The 22,967-nt window shown below is 35.1% G+C and overlaps 1 protein-coding gene across 1 annotated transcript in view; it reads right to left on the bottom strand.

Moving 5' to 3' along the window:
• Positions 1 to 5,104: 5,104 nt before the first annotated feature.
• The window catches only part of Gc (GC vitamin D binding protein), a 42,189-nt gene continuing 24,326 nt past the window's right edge, over positions 5,105 to 22,967 (bottom strand). The window contains exons 7-13 of the mRNA XM_020153032.2: positions 21,501 to 21,630; positions 20,936 to 21,138; positions 19,282 to 19,411; positions 18,750 to 18,847; positions 16,731 to 16,863; positions 7,950 to 8,004; positions 5,105 to 5,283 (exon numbers count right to left, since the gene is read on the bottom strand). Of these exons, the coding sequence (XP_020008621.2) occupies positions 7,969 to 8,004; positions 16,731 to 16,863; positions 18,750 to 18,847; positions 19,282 to 19,411; positions 20,936 to 21,138; positions 21,501 to 21,630 (730 nt within the window). The 3' untranslated portion in view covers positions 5,105 to 5,283; positions 7,950 to 7,968. The remainder of the gene's footprint in view (positions 5,284 to 7,949; positions 8,005 to 16,730; positions 16,864 to 18,749; positions 18,848 to 19,281; positions 19,412 to 20,935; positions 21,139 to 21,500; positions 21,631 to 22,967) is intronic.

Raw genomic sequence — 22,967 nt, 5'->3', positions numbered from 1 at the left:
GAAAGCAACATTCCACCCTAAACAGCCTGTGGTAGTATTCAAATGTGGAATCTTACCCTTTAACCAGTTTTCTTCTCAGTTCGACCTTGGTGATTCTCTTCTTGTTGCTTGTGCCATTCCCTCACTGGTGTACATGTCTGCACGCCTGTCTTCCCTAGTGGAGTGGAAGTTCCTTAGTGAAAGGGACAGCTCTTTGCAAATGCTGACTAGGTATCAATGTTTATTTAAAAGATACATAGTCTACAAATGATAGCTTTGACAGATCTGATTTTCTTGTGGAACTGGAATGAAAGGAAATAACTTTTTTACCTTGTAATTATAGTGGGTGTCAAAACACTCTTCATAATTGTTGCATATATCCAGTTACGAGTTTCAGTGTCAAGAGGGCCCATACAGAGGTCAGGCTTATACTACAGTTTGGAGTCTACTCTCTAGAATCATATCTTACCACTTGAGATGGTTATTTAGCTATACTTTGCCTCAATGTCCTCATCTATAATTTGGGAACACTAGCAGTACTTACCTTATGGGGGTTAATTAACATAATGCATATGTGGTGATTTTTAAATATTTGTAATTTTTTTTTTGCTACTTCACTCAATGAAAATTGTAGTCCATTTCCTCTCTCCTTGAGTGTAGATCACTCTTTGGATTTAAAAGACAGGAGGTTGCCTGATTTGAGAATCAAAAAGGACACCTTCAATGCCTCATAGGACAGTTACTCTGGGAGCCTTCAGTCACCAAGTGAAAAGTCTGGCTGTCCTGAGGCTGCTGGATGGAGAGACCATCAAGGAGCCACTTTTTCCAGCTGTTTTATTCCTTCTAGCCTAAATGCCAAACATAGGAATGGAAAAGCTTTTAAGATGGTCCCAGTACCTGCTACTGTCTGACTTTAACTGCGTGAGAAACAGTGGGCCAGTCTGGTCAACCCCAGATTTGTGAACACATTTAGTAACTGTTATTGTCTTAAATTGCTTTTGCAGGGTAGCATGATACTAAGCAATAGATTAGGGGCACAGATATGAAGTAGTAAGTGCTAAGAGCTCTCTATTGTTAGGTCAACTCGGTAGTGTGACATTATTAGTGTGCTTATCTCACTGAACCCATTTTATCTCTAAATTAATGTAATAGGACCTGGATTATCTGCCTCATGTGACTGTGATGAAGATCAGATGAGATCATACATTGAAAGGTCCTTTGAAAAACAATAAAGAGTACATTTATTACTGTTACAATTTTTACAGTTTTTCTTACCTTTTAAGTGTTACTATTTCCTTATCTTAAACTTCAAGGAAGTTTAATATGGAGACGAGATTCATCCATCATGAACACCAGTTTTTAAGAAGCAAAGTGGATCTGTTTTTTTTTAAATAAAAAATTTAAACATTCTCAGGAACTAAATAAAAATTTGGATGTAACATTTGGTCTGTATGTACAAGTTGTCAGATTGACATAACTGTTAAAATGAATTTTGTAATAAAAGCTGGAATTTCTGTTTTCCTTAACTGCTTTCCATGTTTTTATAAATAGAGCTGCAGCACTAAGCATATTCCAAATGATTTTATACTAACAATTTTGTTAAGATTTGATTTCAGAGTCCATTTCTGCACAGCCATCTGAATTTAGACATCTCATCCACAAGGTGGAGGCAAAGGTTTTTTTTTTAATTTGAATCAGGCATGTTCTGAGACTTCATGGTGCAGCACACAACAGGTAGAGAGATTCATTTTTGACATTGAAGACTGTGGACACAGACACTTAATTCACAGTCAAAACTTTCTTACTGGGGTGGAAGCAATATAGGAATCTATACTTACTCTTACATACTCTTACTGTAACTTACATACATGTAAGTAACAGTAAGTATGTGTGTCTTACTTACATACTCTTACTGTTCTATGTAAGAGTATATAGAAACTACTATTATTAATTGTGAACTGGAACTTTCTAGAGAGCATTAAGTTATGAAACTAGGAGCTTTTTGCTGGTGAGTGTAGTGAAATGAACAATTACACACTTTCTTGGTCTGAAGGGAAAATAATATTTCAGATCCTGGAAGAAATGGACAAGGATGAAATAGCCTTTGGAAAAGGCAGTCTTTGTACTTGATTACCCATGTCTGAGATTTCTTTAGTGGAAGATAAAAGTTTCATTTATTCTTATAATTAAGGACAAATACTCAAAGTGCAATGACAGTTTGAAATAATGCAGCATTAGAAATTTACCCTTGCTATAGGGTGAGCAGTCACTTAGCCAACACATGAGACCCATTGTTTGAGCTCAAGTGATTTCCTTTTTCTAATTTGGCTGAGGACACCAAGCTTCTGAAGCAGTGACTTTCCAGCTTGGTTGTACATCAGGTTTTACTCAAGACTGATTAATTTAGAATCTCTGAGTGAATATGATTCTAATTTGTAGCTAGGGTGGTAAATCACTGCTCCATTGGTTGGGTGAGGGTGAAATCTCTGTGGTGGAGAAAGGTATGGAAAAGGGAGGCCAGAGACATAAAAGACAACCTTCAGAGATTTCCTGTTTACTTTTAGCTATTATCTTCCAATGGAAATTGGGCAAACTGTCAATGGTGACTGGGGCTTAGTGCTATTGAAGTAAATGACAGAATAGAATGGGTTTCCCTTATTATGTTTTCAAATTAAAATCTCCATAAAAGAGAACTGTGTTTCTCAATAATTTCCAGGTGAGATAATACACTAAGCCTGTGAAGACCATCTAAGGTGATGGTTCTCTGGTAATGCCGCTATGGGATGACATAGGAATTCATAAAAACCGGTGGAGTTAGTACTTGAATTTACAAGACTAAATTTTATAAATGACTGACAGAAAACTTGTGTGCTAGTTAAGTTTTATGTGTCACCCTGTGTAGGTGATGGTGTCCATTTATTTGGTGAAAAATCAATCTGAAAATTCTTGCAAAAATATTTTATAGATGTTGTTAACATTTACAATCAGCTGGCTTTAAGTAAAGGAGGTTACCTAATGAAAATATTAGTGAGCACATCCAATCAATTGTAGACCTTAAGAGAGAAAAAAACCCCCAAAACAAAAACCACTGAGGTTTCCCAGAAACATAAAGAACTCTACCTAAAGTCTGTCACAAGGAACTCCTGCCTGAGTTTCTGCCCTATGGATTTCAGACTTGCTAGCTCCACAACAGGGTAAGCCAATTCCTTAAAATCAATCTTTCTGTGTCTTGTTAATTATTTTCATAGAGAACTCTGATACAACTTGTAAATGTCATTCTTAGAAACATAGCAGAGTTGTTGCTGCTGTTGTTTTTTTCCCCCCTATCATGGTGAATACCCAGGATTTTGGATAAAGGTGAGAGCTAAGGTTTACAAAACTTGCGGGCTTCTTATACAAAAGAAATTAACTCGTGAAATCAGCAATGGTTGACAGTAGATGGAAATGTAAAAGCATCTCTTTAATATTAAGGAGCACTTAGGAGTAGGCATATCAAAAGGAAGTAGAGGTCTTTTGAAAAATATGGGCATAGTAATATATATGTATATATGATATAAAATTAGGACTTTATACTAAAGTGACAGAATATTTGGATTAGTGATTCTTAATATAAGAAAAAATGGTGCAAGATGTTCAAAGTTTTCTAGAAAATACATTCAGTGGAACTAGTGAAAACACTACTTCAGTCATTTAAAATATATGGGCTACTTAGTGACAAAAAATATAAAAATCCTTGACCAAAACAGGCCAGTTTGCAATAGTTCATGAATGATTCATGAATGTCATTTCTCATATAAGAATAGAGCAGAATTTTCCAAAATTTCACAAAGCAACAATTCTGAGCAGTACTAACAAAAGGATGCTAGTAGTTAAATACATTTGGGAAATGCTGAATTATATACTGTAAATTGACTCTTCAAATGAGATATATACCAATCATGTTTCAAATGTAATTTAAAAAAGAACACATTCTTCAGGCGTGCCCATTAGTCTTCTATAGAATAGTGGAATGAAAGGTAAGTTTCTGCTTTGTTCTGTGCTTCCTCTGTGCTTTTGAGCCACCAACTGGAGTCCGCATATATTTTATCAATGTTACTACTTTGTCAGAATTGTTTGGAGCTCCATAAGGTAATATTTTCAGTAAAGAGAATTTAAAAATATCTTAAATGATACTTAATTATGTAGTGGATAGTTATTGCTTTTTGACTTCATTGCTTTTGAAGAAATTGTCTATTTGATGTAAATTTCCAATTTTGGAAGCTATGTTGGAAGTAGGGCTACATTTTCTATCATAGAAGCTTCAAGGGAGCAGGCATTTTATTTCTTATATAAAGGTACAGGTCCTTGACCTTGGGTTAGTTAATGAAATAATCCTTGTTGGGATTTTGAACTTGACAAGTGACAGGGGTGATTTTGGTTAAGTTGACTCCAATTATATTTGCCATAAAATATGTTTCATTTCTACTATGTAACTAACTGCATCTGGCATGAGGAAAATTCAGATTCCTTGATGTAATTAACTTACATATAGAAGATTTTCCTTGGCTTATATTAGTTTCAGAGAAGTATTTATTCTGAAAATAGAATCTTTCTTCCAAAGCAGAATATAGGGTTATGGTACCTTCATTCCCACTCAAAACCATATATGTTTTATATATAGTAAATTGAGTTAGGGTGAAAAGTTGTGATATTTTATAACTTTGTCTCAGTAAATTGCTCTCGAATGTTTAGCAAAAATGACAAACAACCCCCCCACCACCTTTTTCAGTCCACAAAGACTTTCTTTTTCCAAGACAGATGCTACCTAATTAATGTCACACAACTTCAGCTGGAAGAAGGTGTTTTGCTTTGTTTTTAAGCAGTGAGATACCCCAGGTTCTTTGTAGTACAAAGCAGACTAACATTTCCTTAATAACACATGCTAAGCCCAAGAAGCAATCAGGGAATGGAGTTTAGTGCACTGAGAATTGTAAAGTGGGTGGTTAATGTTGTGAGTCTTTTAGAAAGAAACATCAGAGATCAAAAAAAAAAAAAAAAAGCATAGCTTATAGAGTTGAGCCTGCCAACTGTAACATTGTGAAATACACAGGAATATTTCTGAAGACCAACATTATTCTCAAATGCATTTATAATTTGCATTATATCTCAATTTATTTTTACACTAAATCATCATGCTTATCATTGTATGAAGGCATTATAAGAAGAAGAAGTGGGGCAAATCTTAATGGTCTTCCCAGAAGCTCAGTGGTTTTGCTTAGGTTTGGTCATCGGAGGTCATTCCCCAGGGTGGTTCCAGCTCTAGGTCTAAGAGAACAATGGGAACAAAGGATAGGTTAGAAAAACAGTTAATGCGCCTCCACCGTAATACTACTTGTGAGGTGCATATAAGTCATGTTATTGCCATAGACAAGCTTGTCTCATAAAAAATTATGGCAAGTGTATTTCCTCTTTTTTATTGAATTCTGTTTGCACAGTGCAAGAAATTCATCCTTTATTATCTTTATGAGTTCATGCCTTGGAGTGAGGATGAGATGGGAGATGTGACTATGTTCTCATCTCACTTAGCCTCTGTTCTCAGGTTTCTCTCACACTGTGAGCTGTCTGTGCTGTGTGTGATTCTGATTTCTAAAGTATTTTTCATTCAGCTTGACCCTACAGCTTGAGGGCACTCCTTTATCTCTTGGCAATATAGAAAACACTAAGACACAAATTTCTGCAAAAATGGACAGGAAAAAATGACTGGGTTTGTAAATTGAGATAGTAATTCCCTCTCCTATGGGATGTCAATTTGGGGGTTTGAAGGCTGGAAGAAAGTAACTGATCAAGGGGACTGATTGTCAACATAATAACTCAAATTTTTAATAACACTTAAGAGTGAAATAGCATGAAATTGTTGACTATACAAGACATAAATTGATGGTATACCTAAAGATCAGACAAAAATATTCAGCTTGTGTCTAACTACAGAGAGACAGGCTTTCATTGAAAAACAAATCATAGCCAGCCAAAGTTGGCTTAACAACTTTAGGAATTGTTTTGCCCTAAACAGCGTGCTATGAGAGAGCTTATTATTTATAGGGAGAGAAAAATCATAGAAGGAAATGGGTATCTTCCAGAGTAATTGAAAATATGATGAAAAGACTGGTCAATTTAGGGGGAAAGTACTCAATACTTAGTCTTGAATCATTAAATGAAGAACCAAGTTCAGAGCAGTTATGACTGGGACTAAGTTGTTTTGGGGCAATGCTGTTGACCATTGAATAAATCCAGGGTTGTTTAGCAGAGCTACAAAGTTCTTCTGGGACCCAGGAGTCACAACAGGTGGTTGTGTAGTAGAAACCTAATTAAAAGGTTTAGGTTGCAGCATCATCTTTCCTTCCTTCTTTTTTTTTTTTTTTTTTGTGGTGCTGGGACTCACACTTGCTAGACAAGTGTCTACCACTTGAGCCATGCCTCCAGTCCTTTTGTTCAAACAGGGTCTTTGTCTTTTGCCTCAGTGGACTGCCATCCTCCAATCACACTTCCTGCGTGAGAGAAAGATATGCACTACCATGCCCAGTTTATTGATTGAAGTGGGATCTTACTAATTTTTTGCTCATGCTGGCCTTGAACCACAATCCTCCCAATTTCCATCTCCCAAGTAGCTGGGCTTCTAAGTGTGAGCCACCATGCCTTACCTTTGTAGCATCATTATTTCTAGATATCAAGTACCCCAATTCTATAATTTTGTGAACAAGGTATAATTCTCTTTGTCAAAGCCACATAACCATCTTGACATGACTGAGTGTGGGTAGCTCTTAATCATAAATTATGATTATGATTCATAGGCAGTAGATAAAATTAAGCTCAAAAGACTCAATGCATTTTGTTGAAATCTATTGAAGGAATATGTAAAGATTTTTGAGCTTCCATTTAGATGATCAAATGTGTTTGGGAAAACAATTGGGTCATACAGAAACTGAAGGATTAAATAGAAACTAGAGAAAAATGTTGACTAACACAGAAGAAATGAAAAATTTTCTATAGAAGATGAAGGCAATGACTATGAGCCAGAAAAATTAGTAGTTTAAAATCTTCATGAAGGTGTTATTGAAAAATTGGGTTTACCTCTTAATTTAGTTAAGATTAAAAATATTCCTGAAAGTTGTTACATTAAAAAAGAAATCTCCTCAGGTACATCAAATTAGTATTGTTTACCTTGCTTTTTTAAAGAAAGGACACTTTCTCCTATTTCAATTTGTTCTTCCAGCACCTGAAACTATATTCCTAAAACACTGAGAAAATGCAATCTGAGTTTCTGAAGAGTGACAGTTCAGTGAAAATCAAATTCAAGGTTGAAGTTATCATACAACTTTCCAAACAACCCTGATTCTTATTTAAAAGTTAAAATATCTTGAAAGGGTAAGTGGTAAGGTAACTCTTGTATATTTGGTCTTGAGCGCTATGGAGATTACTACCTATGGATTGTGATAAAGGGAAACTGAATTTATTTAAATGGAATAATGAATTAGAGGGGAAAAATTTTTATAGCAACAGAACAGATACTATTTTAACTCTAGAATATTAACATGGTGAGTAACTTGTATTTTGATTTTTGTTCCCCAGGAATTAGAGAACTTACTTTACCTTTGTAACATTACATATTTTGTGCTTTGGAAAATAAGTATTGGTAGGAAAACATTCTTAGTTTAGATCCATAATATTCATGGTAGAAACAACAGTGGCAAAAGATTTTCTGGTTTTACTGCTAATATTTTTCTTTACCTTTTTAATTCATTTTATACATATATGATCTTAATCATTACAACAATACTGAGATAAATGTTGAAAATTTAATTTATAAGAAAGAAACTGAGATTTAGGAAATATAGATAATAAATATGATAAATAATTCAAATGAAGTTTCCTTCACATTCTATGATTTTAAAAATACATCATACATGGTCCTGTATTTTCTAAAACATACTTACCTAAGATATGACATTTGCATCAGGACTGCAAGATGTCTTTCATTGTAGCATCAATCTAAGAATAAAAACAGCATGTTCTGTAATTTATGAACCACTTCTTTGTAGGTTGCTAGATCATGCAGAAGGTATACAACATTTTGAAACCTTTCTCAGATGGTAAGAGTCTTGCCAAAGTGCAATTTTACATGCAATTTTTATTGGCCATAATTCACATTTATTTAACTTTGCATTGTCCCCTCCCTTAAAGAGTTTACAGTCTGCTGAAAAAAATAAACAAAGAAAAACACAATAGAATTGAATAAGTGCTAATTACTGAGTGCACACAGTGTGTTATGGGACAACAGAGGAGCTTGAGTGTCAGGGAAGGATTCCCAGAGGAGATGATGTCTAAATTGAATCCCAAATCAGGTTGAGTCATCATATGCAAAGGCTTTGCAGCGAGCAGTTAATATGCTTGGAAAACTGCAAGTGGTTAGGAGAACCTCAGACAGCACAAGAAATGGTGATAGGAGGTCAGGCTGGAGAGGAAATCAAGGATCCAAAAATCTCTTGATTGTAAAAAGACAAAAACCAACTCCCCCAAGACAAACAAGCCAGATTTCAATTTGGAAGCAATTGAAAGCTCTTGCAGGAATATATTAACCATTTTGTGTTTTTACAGAGATTGTTTTGACCTCAATATCAAGATAGGATTGAGTGTGAGACACACCACGACTAGAGGTGGGAGACCAATTGGGCAGGTGTAATCCAGGTGAAGGATTATGTAAATTTAGGAACTGAGAATGTTGAAGAAAATAGCTAGGGGACTAAGAAATATTGAGGAGTTAGAATTGACAGGATTTGAAATTTGATGGGATGTATATAGAAAAAGAAAAGGATACATTAAGTGTTACCAAAATTTTATTTTAGAACAATGTGTGATGATGGTGATATTCAGAAATTTAGGAAACAGAAGAGGAAGTTGTGGTGGGAGATTTTGGTCATGCTGACTTTAAACTTCTTGTGGGACAAGAAATAATATAAGAGATCCCCAAGACAGTTGGATAAAAAGCCTGGTGATGAGGGGACAGATATTGGCTGGAGGTAGATATTTGAACACTAAAGGCATGTGCATAGATGAGAACCTTCAGGAAAATATAGTGACATGGAGTTGAAGAAGATCAAGGAAAAAACTCTAGAAACAGAAGTTTAAGGAATGAGTAGAGGTGGAGGAAAATATGAAATAAAATGGGAAAAGAACAACCATAGGACAAAAGTCAGAAAATGGGAACACAGATATCATAGAAATCATTTCAAGAAGGAAGGCATAGATGTGGGTTTCATGTGTTTTGTTGAGAAGTCCAATAAGGAGCAAAACTTATTTGTCAGATTTGTTAAGAAGGAGATGGTTGGTGTGCTGTGACTTTGCTGATGGTAGTATGGGGCCATCAGAAGCTAGACTGCAAAGGGTTGAGTAATTTATAAGGAGGTGTGAGGAATCAGGATACACTGTTCTTTCAAGAATTTTGGGAAGAGGAAAGAGAAATAGCTAGGGAGGTGTCTAAAGTATTATTTTATTTTTTGAGATAAGAAGAAGAGCAATTTAAAACAAATTGGACAGAGCCCGTAAGAAAGGAAATGTTATGCAAAAGAAGAGAGTATAATTAATGGAGAATGATTCCAAGGGAGGAAGATAGATGGAATTTAGAGTGATAGATACTACGAACCTGGTACAAGTTTTGCTCTTTTGACAAAAATAATTTTAGGTTTTCATTCAATAATTAGCAGTCTGTGGTATTATGAGTTGGCTTTTTTCATTATTGGATAAATTAGGGCTGAAAACCATGACACAAAGAAATAGGTCAATATAGGAAAAATTTTTTCCTAGCATCACATAATCTTTGTAAAAAAATATTCAACACATGCACAAGAGTGAAATTAAAATCGTATTTTCCATGCAGAGTTGTTTTAAGGTTAATCTATAAATACACAAATCTAAGGTTATTAATATTCTGCTTAACATATCATAAAATCTGTATCTATTGAGAGATATAATCAACTAAAGTGGATGTGCCTATTTTTCCTGAAGTTTGACGTGGAGAGGGAGGAGGTAGAGAGAAAATGTCACTCAGTTGGTCAGCCAGCTTCTACTTGGCTAGTCACATTTATCTCTATCTCTGTTTCCAGCATAAAGCAGCAGCTTTCTAAAAACACCGGGCAGCCATATTTGGTGTTGACATATTCTCTCCTGAGACATCTTAGAGGAAGCACGGTGATGAATACTAAGAAGAATGGATAAGGATGCCCTATCCGAAAGATGTTGGAGAGAGGTTTGTTTGTTTGTTTGGCAGTACTGGGAGTTTATCTCAGGGCCTCATGCTTGCTAAGCAGGTGCTCTTTTACCTGAGCTACTCCACCAGCCTAAGAAAAGGTATTTTAAGTCTATTTTTTTTGGTTGTTGTTTTTATTTTTTGAGACAGGGTCTCACCGTTTTGCTCAGGTTGGCCTCAAACTCACTACGGACCGAGGGTGGACTCTAACTTGCAATCCTCCTACCTTAGCTTGCTGTGTGCTGGGATAATATGATTTCCATGACAACTGGCACTTCAGGTCTGATTTTAAATGTTTCTTCTTGAGGCAAATGGGCCTCTATGGTATAAACAAATGAACCAATTCTGAAAGTACTATGGTAATACCAAAAGAAAATCCCACTGGTTGGCCCATTTCCTGGTAATGTCGAGATTAGGATGACAGTAGGTGTAGATTTGTACATAGTGGAATGGTTCAGAATGCTTTTCTGCCACTCTTCCAGTGGTCATAGCATATATAAGTAGAACAGATAATTGAGATTGATTTGTTGATACAAGTGACATGGACTGAGAGGAGTGGATAGACATTACTTTAATGAAACAATTTTTCATGTCAATATAGGACAAGAGTATCTAACAAATTATCCAAATATTGTAAAGTAGGACAGGCAGCCATGCTAAGCATTGAGAATTAAAGGTGAAGGCTCTTTTAACAAGTGTTGCTCTTGAAAATAGAGGTGAGCTATGAGATCTGTACGGAAGGACAACCAGAAAGGCCGGCAGAAACACCAGCGAGTCTAACCTCTGAGTTTACTAAATAATAAAATGTGCACAAATATCTCAACAACTCCACTCATCTCCATTTTCTGCAGCAATGATTGAACAATATTGGATATTTAACAACAGCACTACTGTGAGTTTACTGGCAACAAAACAAGAAACTAGACAGTTAGGAACCTGCCATCTCATCATTGCAGTTGAAACTAGATACTTTAGAATGGTGATGTGCTACAATGAAAATGTACTGAAAAGTAGCTGAAAGATATGAAAAACAAGGGGTTAAGGAAGCATGTGTGTTATTTGTAAAATTCAGTTTGTCTTGTGTCAAATGAAAAGTGTGCATCTAGATAAACACAATAAAGGGACAGGGGAAGGGTTCAAACACTGATATTTCTTATAGAATCTAGGGGATTATTTAGGGTTTATTGGGCCACTTTTTAAATGACTCTCTTAGCAATTCTGCTGATTGCAAAAAACTTTTAGATAAGGTGATTTTGTTTTTCTAGGATACTTAAATTTAACCTAAATTTAGGTATCAAAAGTAAGTTGGTATGAGATAAACTGTTAATTTATTTAATCACTTTATGCCAGACATGTTCATGTCCCTAATTAACAGCAATCCAACTTTTTTAGTGTTTATGTTCAAGTCTTATGTAATTTGAATTTTAATGAAAGAAAAAGGCATACTTTCGGTAGTGAAATTTAAAAAGTAGGCTTTTGTTACTATGCTCATTTCATTTTGGAATTCTGACTTTATAAATAAATTGTTATAAATGACTTGAGCAAGAAGGTTTGGAGTAGAGTATAAACATAGGAATTACAAAAGAAGTCATAATCTCTAAAAAAGAAAAAACCCATGTAGCTCTTCTTGTTAAACTCATTAAAGACCTGAGCCCAGGTGTGGTGGCTTACAACCGTAATCTTAGCTACTCTGAAGGTAGAACTAGGTAGGATCATGGCTTGAGGCCAGCCTAAGTAAAAAGTTCATTAAACACATCTCTACCAATAGCTGGGCATGGTGGTGTTCTCCTGTCATCCCAGCTATACGGGGAAGCAAATATAGGAATAGTACAGTCCAAGCTGGTCCAGACATAAAGCAAGATACCGTCTCAAAAATAACCAATTCAAAAGGGATCAGAAGGGCCCATGTGGTAGTGTACCTGCCTGGCAAGCACAGGCCCTGAGTTCAACCCCCAGTACTGACCCTACCCCCAAAATATATATATGTAGAGAGAGAATTGACACTCATAACTCAAAACTTAAAAAAATACTTTTTTATGCAGTGAAGTTGAAAAAAGAACCACTTCAAGTAAAAAGAGCTACACTTGAGAACAGAAAAGACATTTTTCTGTTTTAGACCAAGCTAGGGTGAATTTAGTAGAAATTATTTATAGAAGAATGTTCTCATAAATAAGCTTTCTGACAGTGAAGTAGGCCATTTCTACCTCCAGGAGAAAATAAATTGACCATAGGTACTTAAGTGGAGGCTGAATGGCCTCTGGAAGGAATTAACCAATGGAGAAATTACACCAGATGATCTTTATGGGTTTCTTCCAACACTTACATGATTAAAAAAAAAGTTCCTGCATATTTTCTTTCTTTTTTAATTATCATATTATTGTTGTACTGGGGATATACTGTGACATTTACAAAAGTGCTTACAATATATCATAGTTGAATTCACTCCTTCATTATTCTCCTTTATCACCCGCACCCCATTCCTGGAATAGTTTCAATACGTCTCATTTTTACATTTTCATTATTATTACAGAGTATTTCTACCATAATCACCCTACTACACCCTTTCCTTATATCCTTTCCCCCTCTCTGGTACCAACCTCCAGACAGGATCTGTTTTATCCTCCTGTTCTAGTTTTTGAACAAAAGGCATTTTTGTTTGTTTAAGCATTAGTTTCTTTGTGACTTTTCCATGCATGCATGTATTAACCTGAATTGGTTCATCCCTATAATTATCTCCTTTGTACCTTATTCTTTAAGGTGATTTCAACAGGTTTAAAAATTCTATATTCATTCTTATATAGGAAGTACATCAACCATATTCACCTTCTTAACTTCCTTCTTTTACCCTCATATGTGACCCTCTCCTAGCATGACTTATTTTTCATAATAGCTTGTATGTGTATTGGGTCTATATTATACATATGAGAGAAAACATGCAGCCTTTGGCTTTCTGAACCTGGCTAACTTCACTTAAGATGATGTTCTCCAGTTCCATTCATCTACCTGCAAATGACAAAATTTCATTCTTCTTTGTGGCTAAATAAAATTTCACTGTATGTAAATACTACATTTTCTTAATCCACTCATCAGTAGCAGGGTATCTTGGCTATTTCCATAGCTTAGCTATTGTGAATAATGCTGTAACAAACATGGGTGTGCAGGTGCCTTTATTGTAACCTTATTTATATTCCTTTGGGTATAGCCCTCGGAGTGGTATTGCTGGATCATCTGGAAGTTCTATTTTTAGTTTTTTGAGGTGCCTCCATATTGTTTTCCATAGTGGTTGTACTATCTTACAATCCCACCAGCAGTGTATGAGGGGTCTTTTTTCCCTACATCCTCGCTAAAAACATTTGTTGCTGTTTGTGTTCTTAATAGTAGTCAGTCTAACAGGAGTGAGGTCAAATATGCTGTAATGGAAACCAGGCTTTGTTGTGCTCAATGAATAAACATTCATATGAATTCTTCTTCTTCTTCTTTTTTTTGCAGTATTGTAGTTTCAACTCAGGGCCTTGCTAGGCAGGTGCTCTACCACCTGAGCCATGCCCCTTTCCCTTTTTTGCTTTTGTTAGATTTTGAATAGAGTTTCTCAGTTATGCCCAGGCTAGCCTGGCTCACAATCCTATTTATGCTTCCCTAATAGCTGTATGCAGGTGACACCATGATGTCAATCTTTTATTGTTGGGATGAGTCTTACAATCTTTTTTTTCCCCTCCCCTGTTGACCTCAAACTGTGATCTTCCTGATCTCTACCTCCCCAGTAACTGGGATTATAGACATGAGCCATTGCACACAGCTAAAGTCATAAGAATTCTTAAAGAAATTTTCTAATTCACATTAAGTTATTAGGCTAAGCACCATGGACTTTTACATTATAGTTAAATTATTTTTTTAATAAACACACACAAAAATAATAGGTTAAAAGACCATAAATGCTCTTTCCCATTATAGGAAAAAATAAGTAACTTGAAAAAAAAAACCCTAAGAAGCCATGTATAGAGTGATAAAGGGATATAACTTAATATTATAAGCTTCAGAAAATGGTGACAGGGAAAGAAAATATTTTCGCATGTCATAGAGTTCTCAACCATCCTTCTATATTCCTGAAATGGAGTGGGTAAGCCAGCAAAGTTCTTGGAGTTATTACTAATAGCTCAAATTAGTAAGAAAGTGAAATATATTGTTGCCCTTATTTTTAGACTCCTCTAAAAAATTTAAATGATGTTGGAGAGTGATAGGCACAATGGAAAATGTGAGTGAATGGGTTATTTCTACAAAAGATCAATCAAATATCCCTCCTGGAGTAGGACAGATACTGACTCAGTGAAGGAAATACCAGTCAGAGCATAGCTCAGGTGTAGGAACAGTGGCACATAGCCTAAACTGGGCTCCCTTCTCACTCACCTTAGTCTACATAAAGATACAATGCAAAAGTAATAGCTTCACACTATGATTTATAGGAAAAAAAAAAACCAATTGGCCTCAAATACACTGAACAGGGAAACCCTACTTCACCTATTATTAGAGAAAAGGTCATATTTTGTGCAAGGTGAAAAAAATGGTATGACAGCTACGCAAATATATTTAAAGGAAGGGACAAAGCAAGAGAAATGAGAGGGAAAGGAGGGGATGATGGGAGTGGGGGGGCATTTAAGAGAAGATGAACCTAAGAGCAACTGAAAGGAGTGGAAAGGGAAATTGGGAGATTTACAGAAGTTCTAATTTTTTTTTATCTTTCCTGATTGAGAGCCAAAAATTTCTAAAATAAAAATGCATAGGTATAAATGACTAACATTGTAGTATTGAAAATCTTTTAACTTTAGAAAATAACTCTATGGCAAGGAAATATTCATGTGAGCTTTAGAAATTCCTTAGCTGCATTTCTTTTTCTTGGTTCTTATTAAGACAAAATTAAATATATTTAAATTTTAAATAGGTTAAGATAGATTCCATTTTTCTAAAAGTACTTTGGTTTATTAATTGACCTGCCTATTTGTATGCATATATATGTGTCTACATAAACACACATGCATATGTGTGAAAAAAACCTTTCAAAGATGAAACTGTATTTACCCTTACCATGTGAGATGGACACTCTATTCTTTCATTTTTATAAGCTGTTATGAGGTTATAATCTACAGATTGAAAAATACTACATTATACTTTGCTGCTGTATTTACAAACCTCTTTGTTTCTTAACATATATAACATTTCAAATATTTGTGACGGCCCCATTTGTTAGTGTGATGACACTAACGTAGAAACACTTTTCTTTTCTTTTTTTTTTTCTTTTATTATTCATAGGTGCATACAAGGCTTGGGTCATTTCTCCCCCTTGCCCCCACCCCCTCCCTCTCCCCCAACCCCCTCAATACCCGACAGAAACCGTTTTGCCTTTATCTCTAATTTTGTTGTAGAGAGAGTATAAGCAATAATAGGAAGGAACAAGTGTTTTTGCTGGTTGAGATAAGGATAGCTATACAGGGAGTTGACTCACATTAATTTCCTGTGCGTGTGTGTTACCTTCTAGGTTAATTCTTTTTGATCTCACCTTTTCTCTAGTTCCTGGTCCCCTTTTCCTATTGGCCTCAGTTGCTTTTAAGGTATCTGCTTTTAGTTTCTTTGCATTAAGGGCAATAAATGCTAACTAATTTTTTAGGTGTCTTACCTATCCTCACCCCTCCCTTGTGTGCTCTCGCTTTTATCATGTGTTCAAAGTCCAATCCTATTGTTGTGTTTGCCCTTGATCTAATGTCCACATATGAGGGAGAACAAACGATTTTTGGTCTTTTGGGCCAGGCTAACCTCACTCAGAATGATGTTCTCCAATTCCATCCATTTACCAGCGAATGATAACATTTTGTTCTTCTTCATGGCTGCATAAAATTCCATTGGGTGTAGATACCACATTTTCTTAATCCATTCGTTGGTGGTGGGGCATCTTGGCTGTTTCCATAACTTGGATATTGTGAATAGTGCTACGATAAACATGGGTGTGCAGGTGCCTCTGGAGTAAACTGTGTCACAGTCTTTTGGGTATATCCCCAAGAGTGGTATTGCTGGATCAAATGGTAGATCAATGTCTAGCTTTTTAAGTAGCCTCCAAATTTTTTTCCAGAGTGGTTGTACTAGTTTACATTTCCACCAGCAGTGTAAGAGGGTTCCTTTTTCCCCGCATCCTCGCCAACACCTGTTGTTGGTGGTGTTGCTAATGATGGCTATTCTAACAGGGGTGAGGTGGAATCTTAGTGTGGTTTTAATTTGCATTTCCTTTATTGCTAGAGATGGTGAGCATTTTTTCATGTGTAGAAACACTTTTCATACTGTCATTGCTAAGATAACAAGCTTACAGTAGTAAGAGGAAGAGCTTGTCATATAAGATGTTTTAGTAATAAGAAAGAACTGAGTAAATCTGAGTGCATTGGTTTTTCAAATATTCTGCTGTGGTAACTAGAAGGTTAGGTTTTCCTACCTGTGAATCACAGTACAGTGGAGGTGCATTGATGGAACAGCACTTGGAGGCAAAGTCTGAGTGCTTGTCAACCAGTGCTGCCAGCTCCTCGGGAGTAGCATCAGGTGATTTTGCCCTTAGTCGCTCTGTTAGTCTGAAAGACCATTGGTATATAAGGTTTTACTAGATGTATTTTAGAAACATTTCTAAATCAAATTAACAGCAATTTCAGATCTTATATAATAAAATAAACAATGAAAATAGAAATAACTTGCCTGTCTTAAGAAAATTCTATATGGGTGAAATAAGTTTTGGTGACTCAATTTAAGATTAAACAGTAAAATAAGTCTATGCCTCATTCAAGATCATGACAGTAAATGTACAAATTGCTGGTGAATTTGAATCCCAGTCTTTCATCCCTGTCTTTTGTTTGCTCATTATTTCATCATGAATTACTTCCTTTTTTATTTTTCTGGCCTTTCACCTTCTCTGAAGTTTTAGATATCAAGCTCCATAAAAAAAATGTTTCCTTTACAAGACCTCATACTATGTTTGTGCTTTTCCCTTTCTCTCATATTTCCCCCCTCAGTATGCCTTCTTCTCAACTTGCTATAGCAGAAAGCAAAGAAATGGGAGTCAATGGGAGTCAGGTACGTTGACCTTTTTTGTTTTGTTTGTTTTATTAGTTAACCTATGATTTTGGTGCCTCTCCACCCTAATAATGGGCCACTCTGCGCAGTTTTATAACTTTCTCCAAAAAATGCTTTCCGGCCCAGTAGTGGGCAATGGAAAGTAGAAGAGACTCAAATTTGTTGGCTTGGTAAGGTGGATCCTGGGAAGGGACAAGAAGATAAGGGGAGACTAATTTATTTATGGAACCATAATTAAAATGAGTAGGTGTGAGCCAGGAGTAGAGGAAAAGGAGACCAGAAGAACTCAAAAGATGAGAGGATTGGCAGATACCAGAAGAGGGGATTGCAAATACCTAAATCCAGTAGCCCCAATCTTTAACTTCATAACCCTAGATGTCAATTCTCCTACATGGTCACATGGAATCCCGACTATATAAATAATTACTCAGTTGCTTCCATGCAATTGGCCAAGAACCTAATCTTGAATTATCTACTAAACATTTTTCTATACTGCTTCTGTAATATTCTTTTAGATTATACAATTAAATAATTTTCTGATAACTGAGAAATAACCATTTCAAAATTAAGATTTTCATTTTCCTTAAGAGTTTTTTTGTTCAAGTAGACTCCATTAAAGGTCATTAAAGGAGATGTTCTGCTTTTGGGACTCTTTGAGAAGATTTTTATGAAGCTCCATTTGTGCTTACTTGAGGCCTAGGTTGTTTAAAATGGCTTGAAATGAATCTGAGAAACTTACTAAATAAGTTTAAGTTGAGAATGGCATGATATTCTCAATGAAGACTTTTCTAAGAACACAGTACCATATCTTTCACTATTATGGTCGATAGTGTTAATGCCTATTTATAAAGAAAGGCTTTCTCCTCCCCTTAGTTAATAAAAATGACTATTACACAACATTATCCATAATTAGTATTTGTGTTTGCAATTTAAAGGGAACACATGCTGGTGATGGCTGATGCTATGTCAGATTAAAAGCTTGGTCTTTCTGTCAGGCAATATGGGTAAAGCTAGATATTTCGGAGCATTTTCATAATATCTCAGTATCTATAACAATACCTACCTATAACTCTAGGACAAGACTGTTGATGTGAATGTTACCATTTTGATTCAAGTCCCCAGACATAGATTTTATAGCTTATATTTTTGTGGCCATATTCTAATTGGTCACTGAACCAATACATATGACATTTTTCCCCCAGAAGAGAACTTCAGTTGCTTCTCATACAGATGTTGGATTCTATTTTTTTATAACTTTTAATTGCACCTCTTTTTTTTGTTTTGTTTTTTCACTTAGTGTATCCTAAGTTTTCAATTACACTTTTAAATCACAATACTAAACAATGTGTATTGATACATTTGGAGATTATAGCCAGAACAAGTCTCTTACTTTTTCTTGTACTCAGTAAATGTATTTTCTGAATAATCTGCACATATTTCTTGTCCCTTTTCAATGAAAGAGGTTAGTTCCTTCTTCAGTAGAGGACCCTGTAAAAGAATTGCATTACAAAATTCTTGGTTTTGAAACACTGTTGCATGAGGCTGTTAAATCAGAATTCTACATTCTATCTACACCAGACATCAACAAGCATTTTCTGCATAAGGCCAGATAGAAAATATTTTAGGCTTTGAAAGCTTTATACACAGTTACAACTACTGTACTGTGTAGAAAAGCAGTCATAAACAGTGTATAAACAACCAGGATAACTGTATTCTAATGAAAATTCATGTATACTGAAATTTGAATTTCATTTAATTTTCATGTGTCATGAAACAGTAATTTTCTTTTGATGATTATTCCCTAGCAATTTAGGCCATTCTGAGCTTGCAGGCCATACAAAAGTAGGCAGTGGGCCAGGTTTGATCCATGAACTGTTATTTCTAACTCTTAGGTTGATAAAAAAAAATCTAGCAAATTGTACCTTAGCATTAAAACAGGCAGCGGAGTCTTGAGAGTCGCAGCATTCACTAAGGCTTTTTAGGGTTGGCTCAAGTATTTTGCTGAGAAACACTTCTGGAATGTGAGTCTTTCTACTTAGTTCAAATGTATATCTGGCATAGAGAGAAAAGGAAATAGTACTCTTTAAGGCATGTGTAGATGTGTGTGGTTGTGTTTTTGTTTTGAAATGGGAAATATCTATTATAAAACACTTAGTCTGTGCATCTTAATTAAAAAAGAGATTTAGCCCAAACTGACTCCATATTAGCAGATTTTGGATCAGATGATATTTTTATTGAAGCACAAGTTATTAATACTTGCCTTGAAGTATGTTCATATAATATACATATATAATACATTCATATATATGTATATGTTCATACATATACATACATATATATATATATATACACATGTATAACATATCTACTTCAAATTCATGTGGAACTGTCCTTTGTATAAGGATAATACAATTGATCCTATAGGTAACATCAAGTCAGCACTTTAGGTAGTTTTTCTATAAAAACAATTTGTATAAATTCTTCCATTATGTCTCATCTTACTGCTGTCTATGCACTTATAAAAACAATTAGTATTTATAAGAAAAAATTGGAGTTTTAGTCCTGTCTAAATTCTGCTGACTGGTATTCTAAGGTACTTACAGGCAATTTGTGAAATATTTTTATGCCATGAGTGTACAGACATTCATAGTTTGCAACCCTTGGTGTATTTAGTTCTTTTGAAGTTAGATGAAACAAAGTTTCACTATTTCTTTTCATTTAATATCTTTTCTTCTTTTAATGATAGTGAATATCACTACTTTCAAGGAAAATTATTTTGTATTTTTTGTGCTTTATTTATATCAATTGCTTACTCTACAAAGGTTTGATAAGCTTTAGGCTTTTAATTTGCAACTTAGTATTGAAAACAATATGGTAAAATTAGTTAATATTTTGTTAAACTTTTATTGCTATAATGTATATTATATGTCTAAAGCATTTTATCATTTAAAAAGCTTTCACATTAATTGTCATCTACCTATCTAGGTGCATTTCTTATTGGTCACCTCTTCATTAAGTAAAGCAATGTTGACATTCTCAAATCAAGGAGTGAAAATTTCAGAGAGCTCAAGTCACTTCTTTTTGGCTATACACAAGAATCAAAAGAGGCTGACTAAAGGACACCAAGCTCTTTTCTTCACACTCAAAATAGTTCTACTAAACTCAGTTGTTCTTCATTTAAAGCAGATTATTGAGTTTTAAAATTTTGAGTCATTTAAAATCAATTAACAAAAACGCTTTGTCTTCCTTATTATGCTTATGTCTTTTCTTCAACAAAATTAGAGATAAAAGCAGAACAGGTTCTGCCTGGAAGTGATGGGGGGAGGAGGGGAGAGGTTGGGGGAGGGAGACAGGGGGAAGAAATGACCCAAACAATGTATGCACATGTGAATAAATGAATAATAAAAAATAAATAAATAAAATCAATTAACAAATACTTAAAGTTCATAAAAAGCACATGAAGAATTTTTCCTATGTTTGAACTAAGTGATAACATGCCTTCTCTTGATCTGGCCTGTAGCAGGATTCTTTGGTTTGAGTGAAACAGAAAACACATTTCATACCCCCTCTACTTACTGATCCACAACTTTGGTTTGTCTTTGATTGCACAGGTCTTTATTTGTGGGCAACTCAACATCTGGCAGTTCAGGTGGTTGGGCAGCTGGCATGAAGTAAGTACACATAAAAATGTCCATAGGTGTTTTCTCTTGACAACAATCTTCAAACTTAGAATTCTTTGTGGATAAATTATCACAGATTTTTATTGTGTGTTCAGGCAGCTACAAAAGGAAAGGTAAATATATGCATTATGTATTTAAATTTAATTACAGTTAAATTAACTATATAATTAAGTAACTATGGATAATAGACACTATACTGTACAGTGCAAGTAGAGTAATAATCAGGTAATCTTGTCCTTGTGTATTGACTCTGTCACTTACTAATTGCATGGTGTCAAATTATTGGTCCTGTTAATCTATTTCCTTATCTGTAATTGAAATTGAGAGTATTTTTATATTTCACAAGGCACATGTGAGGATTCATTAATTTAATACGTATGCAAAGCAGCTTAGAAGTATGCCTATCAATTAACACATAGTCCCGAGTGCTTGGCACGTGATGACAATGGGGACTGTCTTACCTCTTTGGCCATGCAATCCTCAGCGGTAGACTCACAGCATCTGGAGATGATGTTAGTAACATCTTCAGCTAGTGGCAAAACATCTTCCAGGTTAGCAGTAGGCACTTTTTGGGCTAATTTTATGAGATGGCTAAACAGTTAAAAATGAATTTGTTAGCTTACCATTCTCAGTTTTCTTGGTTTCATATGAACACACTACCTTGAGAAATAATATAATTTGAACTCTTTAGCCTCAACAGATGCAGAGGTACATCTGCCAGGTGATAGATCCTTAAATCAAAGCCACATACACAAAATTAGACCATACTCAATGATGATTTTCCAAATTTTAGGACTCAAATGCAATTTCTTTTCTGGCCAGATCTACACAGTTGAAGCCTACCTTTAAAATGTTGGATCTAAACCAGCAATAAAGAAAGAACTCATTAGGGCTGGTGTAGTGGCTCAAGTGGTAGAGTTCCCACTTAGCAAGTATGAGACCCTGAATTCAAGCCCAGGTACCACCAAAAGAAAGATAAAAAAAAGAAAGCACTCATGTCATTCTCTTTGTGAGGCCAATTTTATGTTTTCATGGCTTCTCCCAGTCTTTAAAAATGTTTTATTAATTCACTTATAAAATTCTAAATAAAAACTCTACACCAAAGAGTTAATAAATGTTTACAATTTGGGTATAATGCTTAAGTCTTTCTAAGGTTTACATGTGTAATGGGACTTGTGATGCTATTCTCATTGCTTTTTTCTCACTTAGTATATCAGGAAGATCATTAAATATTCTTTTTTACATTATCCTTAATATATCAAGCTATCATTAAATATGCTTCTTGAGAGCTGTGAAAATGCATTAAATTTACCATCCTAACCATTTTTATTGTCTATTCATTTATTCAAATGTTTATACATTGTTTGGGCCATCTCTCCTCCCTGCCCTCTCCCCCTCACCACCATCCCCCTCACTTCTAGGCAGAACCTGTTCTGCCCTCTTCTTCAAGTTTGCTGAAGAGAAAACATAAGAGATAAGAAAGACATAGCATTTTTGCTAGCTTGAGATAAAGATAGCTGTACAGAGAGATTCCATGCACATGTGTATTACAACCCAAATTGGTTCATCTCTACCAGACCTCTTCACTACTTCCTGGTCACCTTTCCATAGTGGCCTCTGTCAGTTTAAGATTACTTTATTAACTCCTCTACAGTGGGCACATCAAACACTTTCAAGTTTTAGGTTTCCTTCCCTTTCCCTATTCCTCCTGTACACATTCTCCCCTTAGCATATGACCCATGTCCACTAATATTACAGCAATTGTTTTAGGTCTATAATCTGCATATGATTTTTGGCCTTCTGAGCCTGTCTAACTTCACTTAAGGTGATGTTCTCCAGTTCCATCCATTTACTTGTGATGACAAAATTTCATTCTTCTTTGTGGCTCAGTAAAATTCCATTGTGTATAAATACCACATTTTCTTAAT

The sequence above is a fragment of the Castor canadensis genome, chromosome 9, assembly GCF_047511655.1.
Source record: "Castor canadensis chromosome 9, mCasCan1.hap1v2, whole genome shotgun sequence".
Classification (NCBI taxonomy): Eukaryota; Metazoa; Chordata; class Mammalia; order Rodentia; family Castoridae; genus Castor; species Castor canadensis.
Note: the sequence above shows the minus strand (reverse complement) of the source record. Positions and strands in the feature narration are given on the sequence as shown.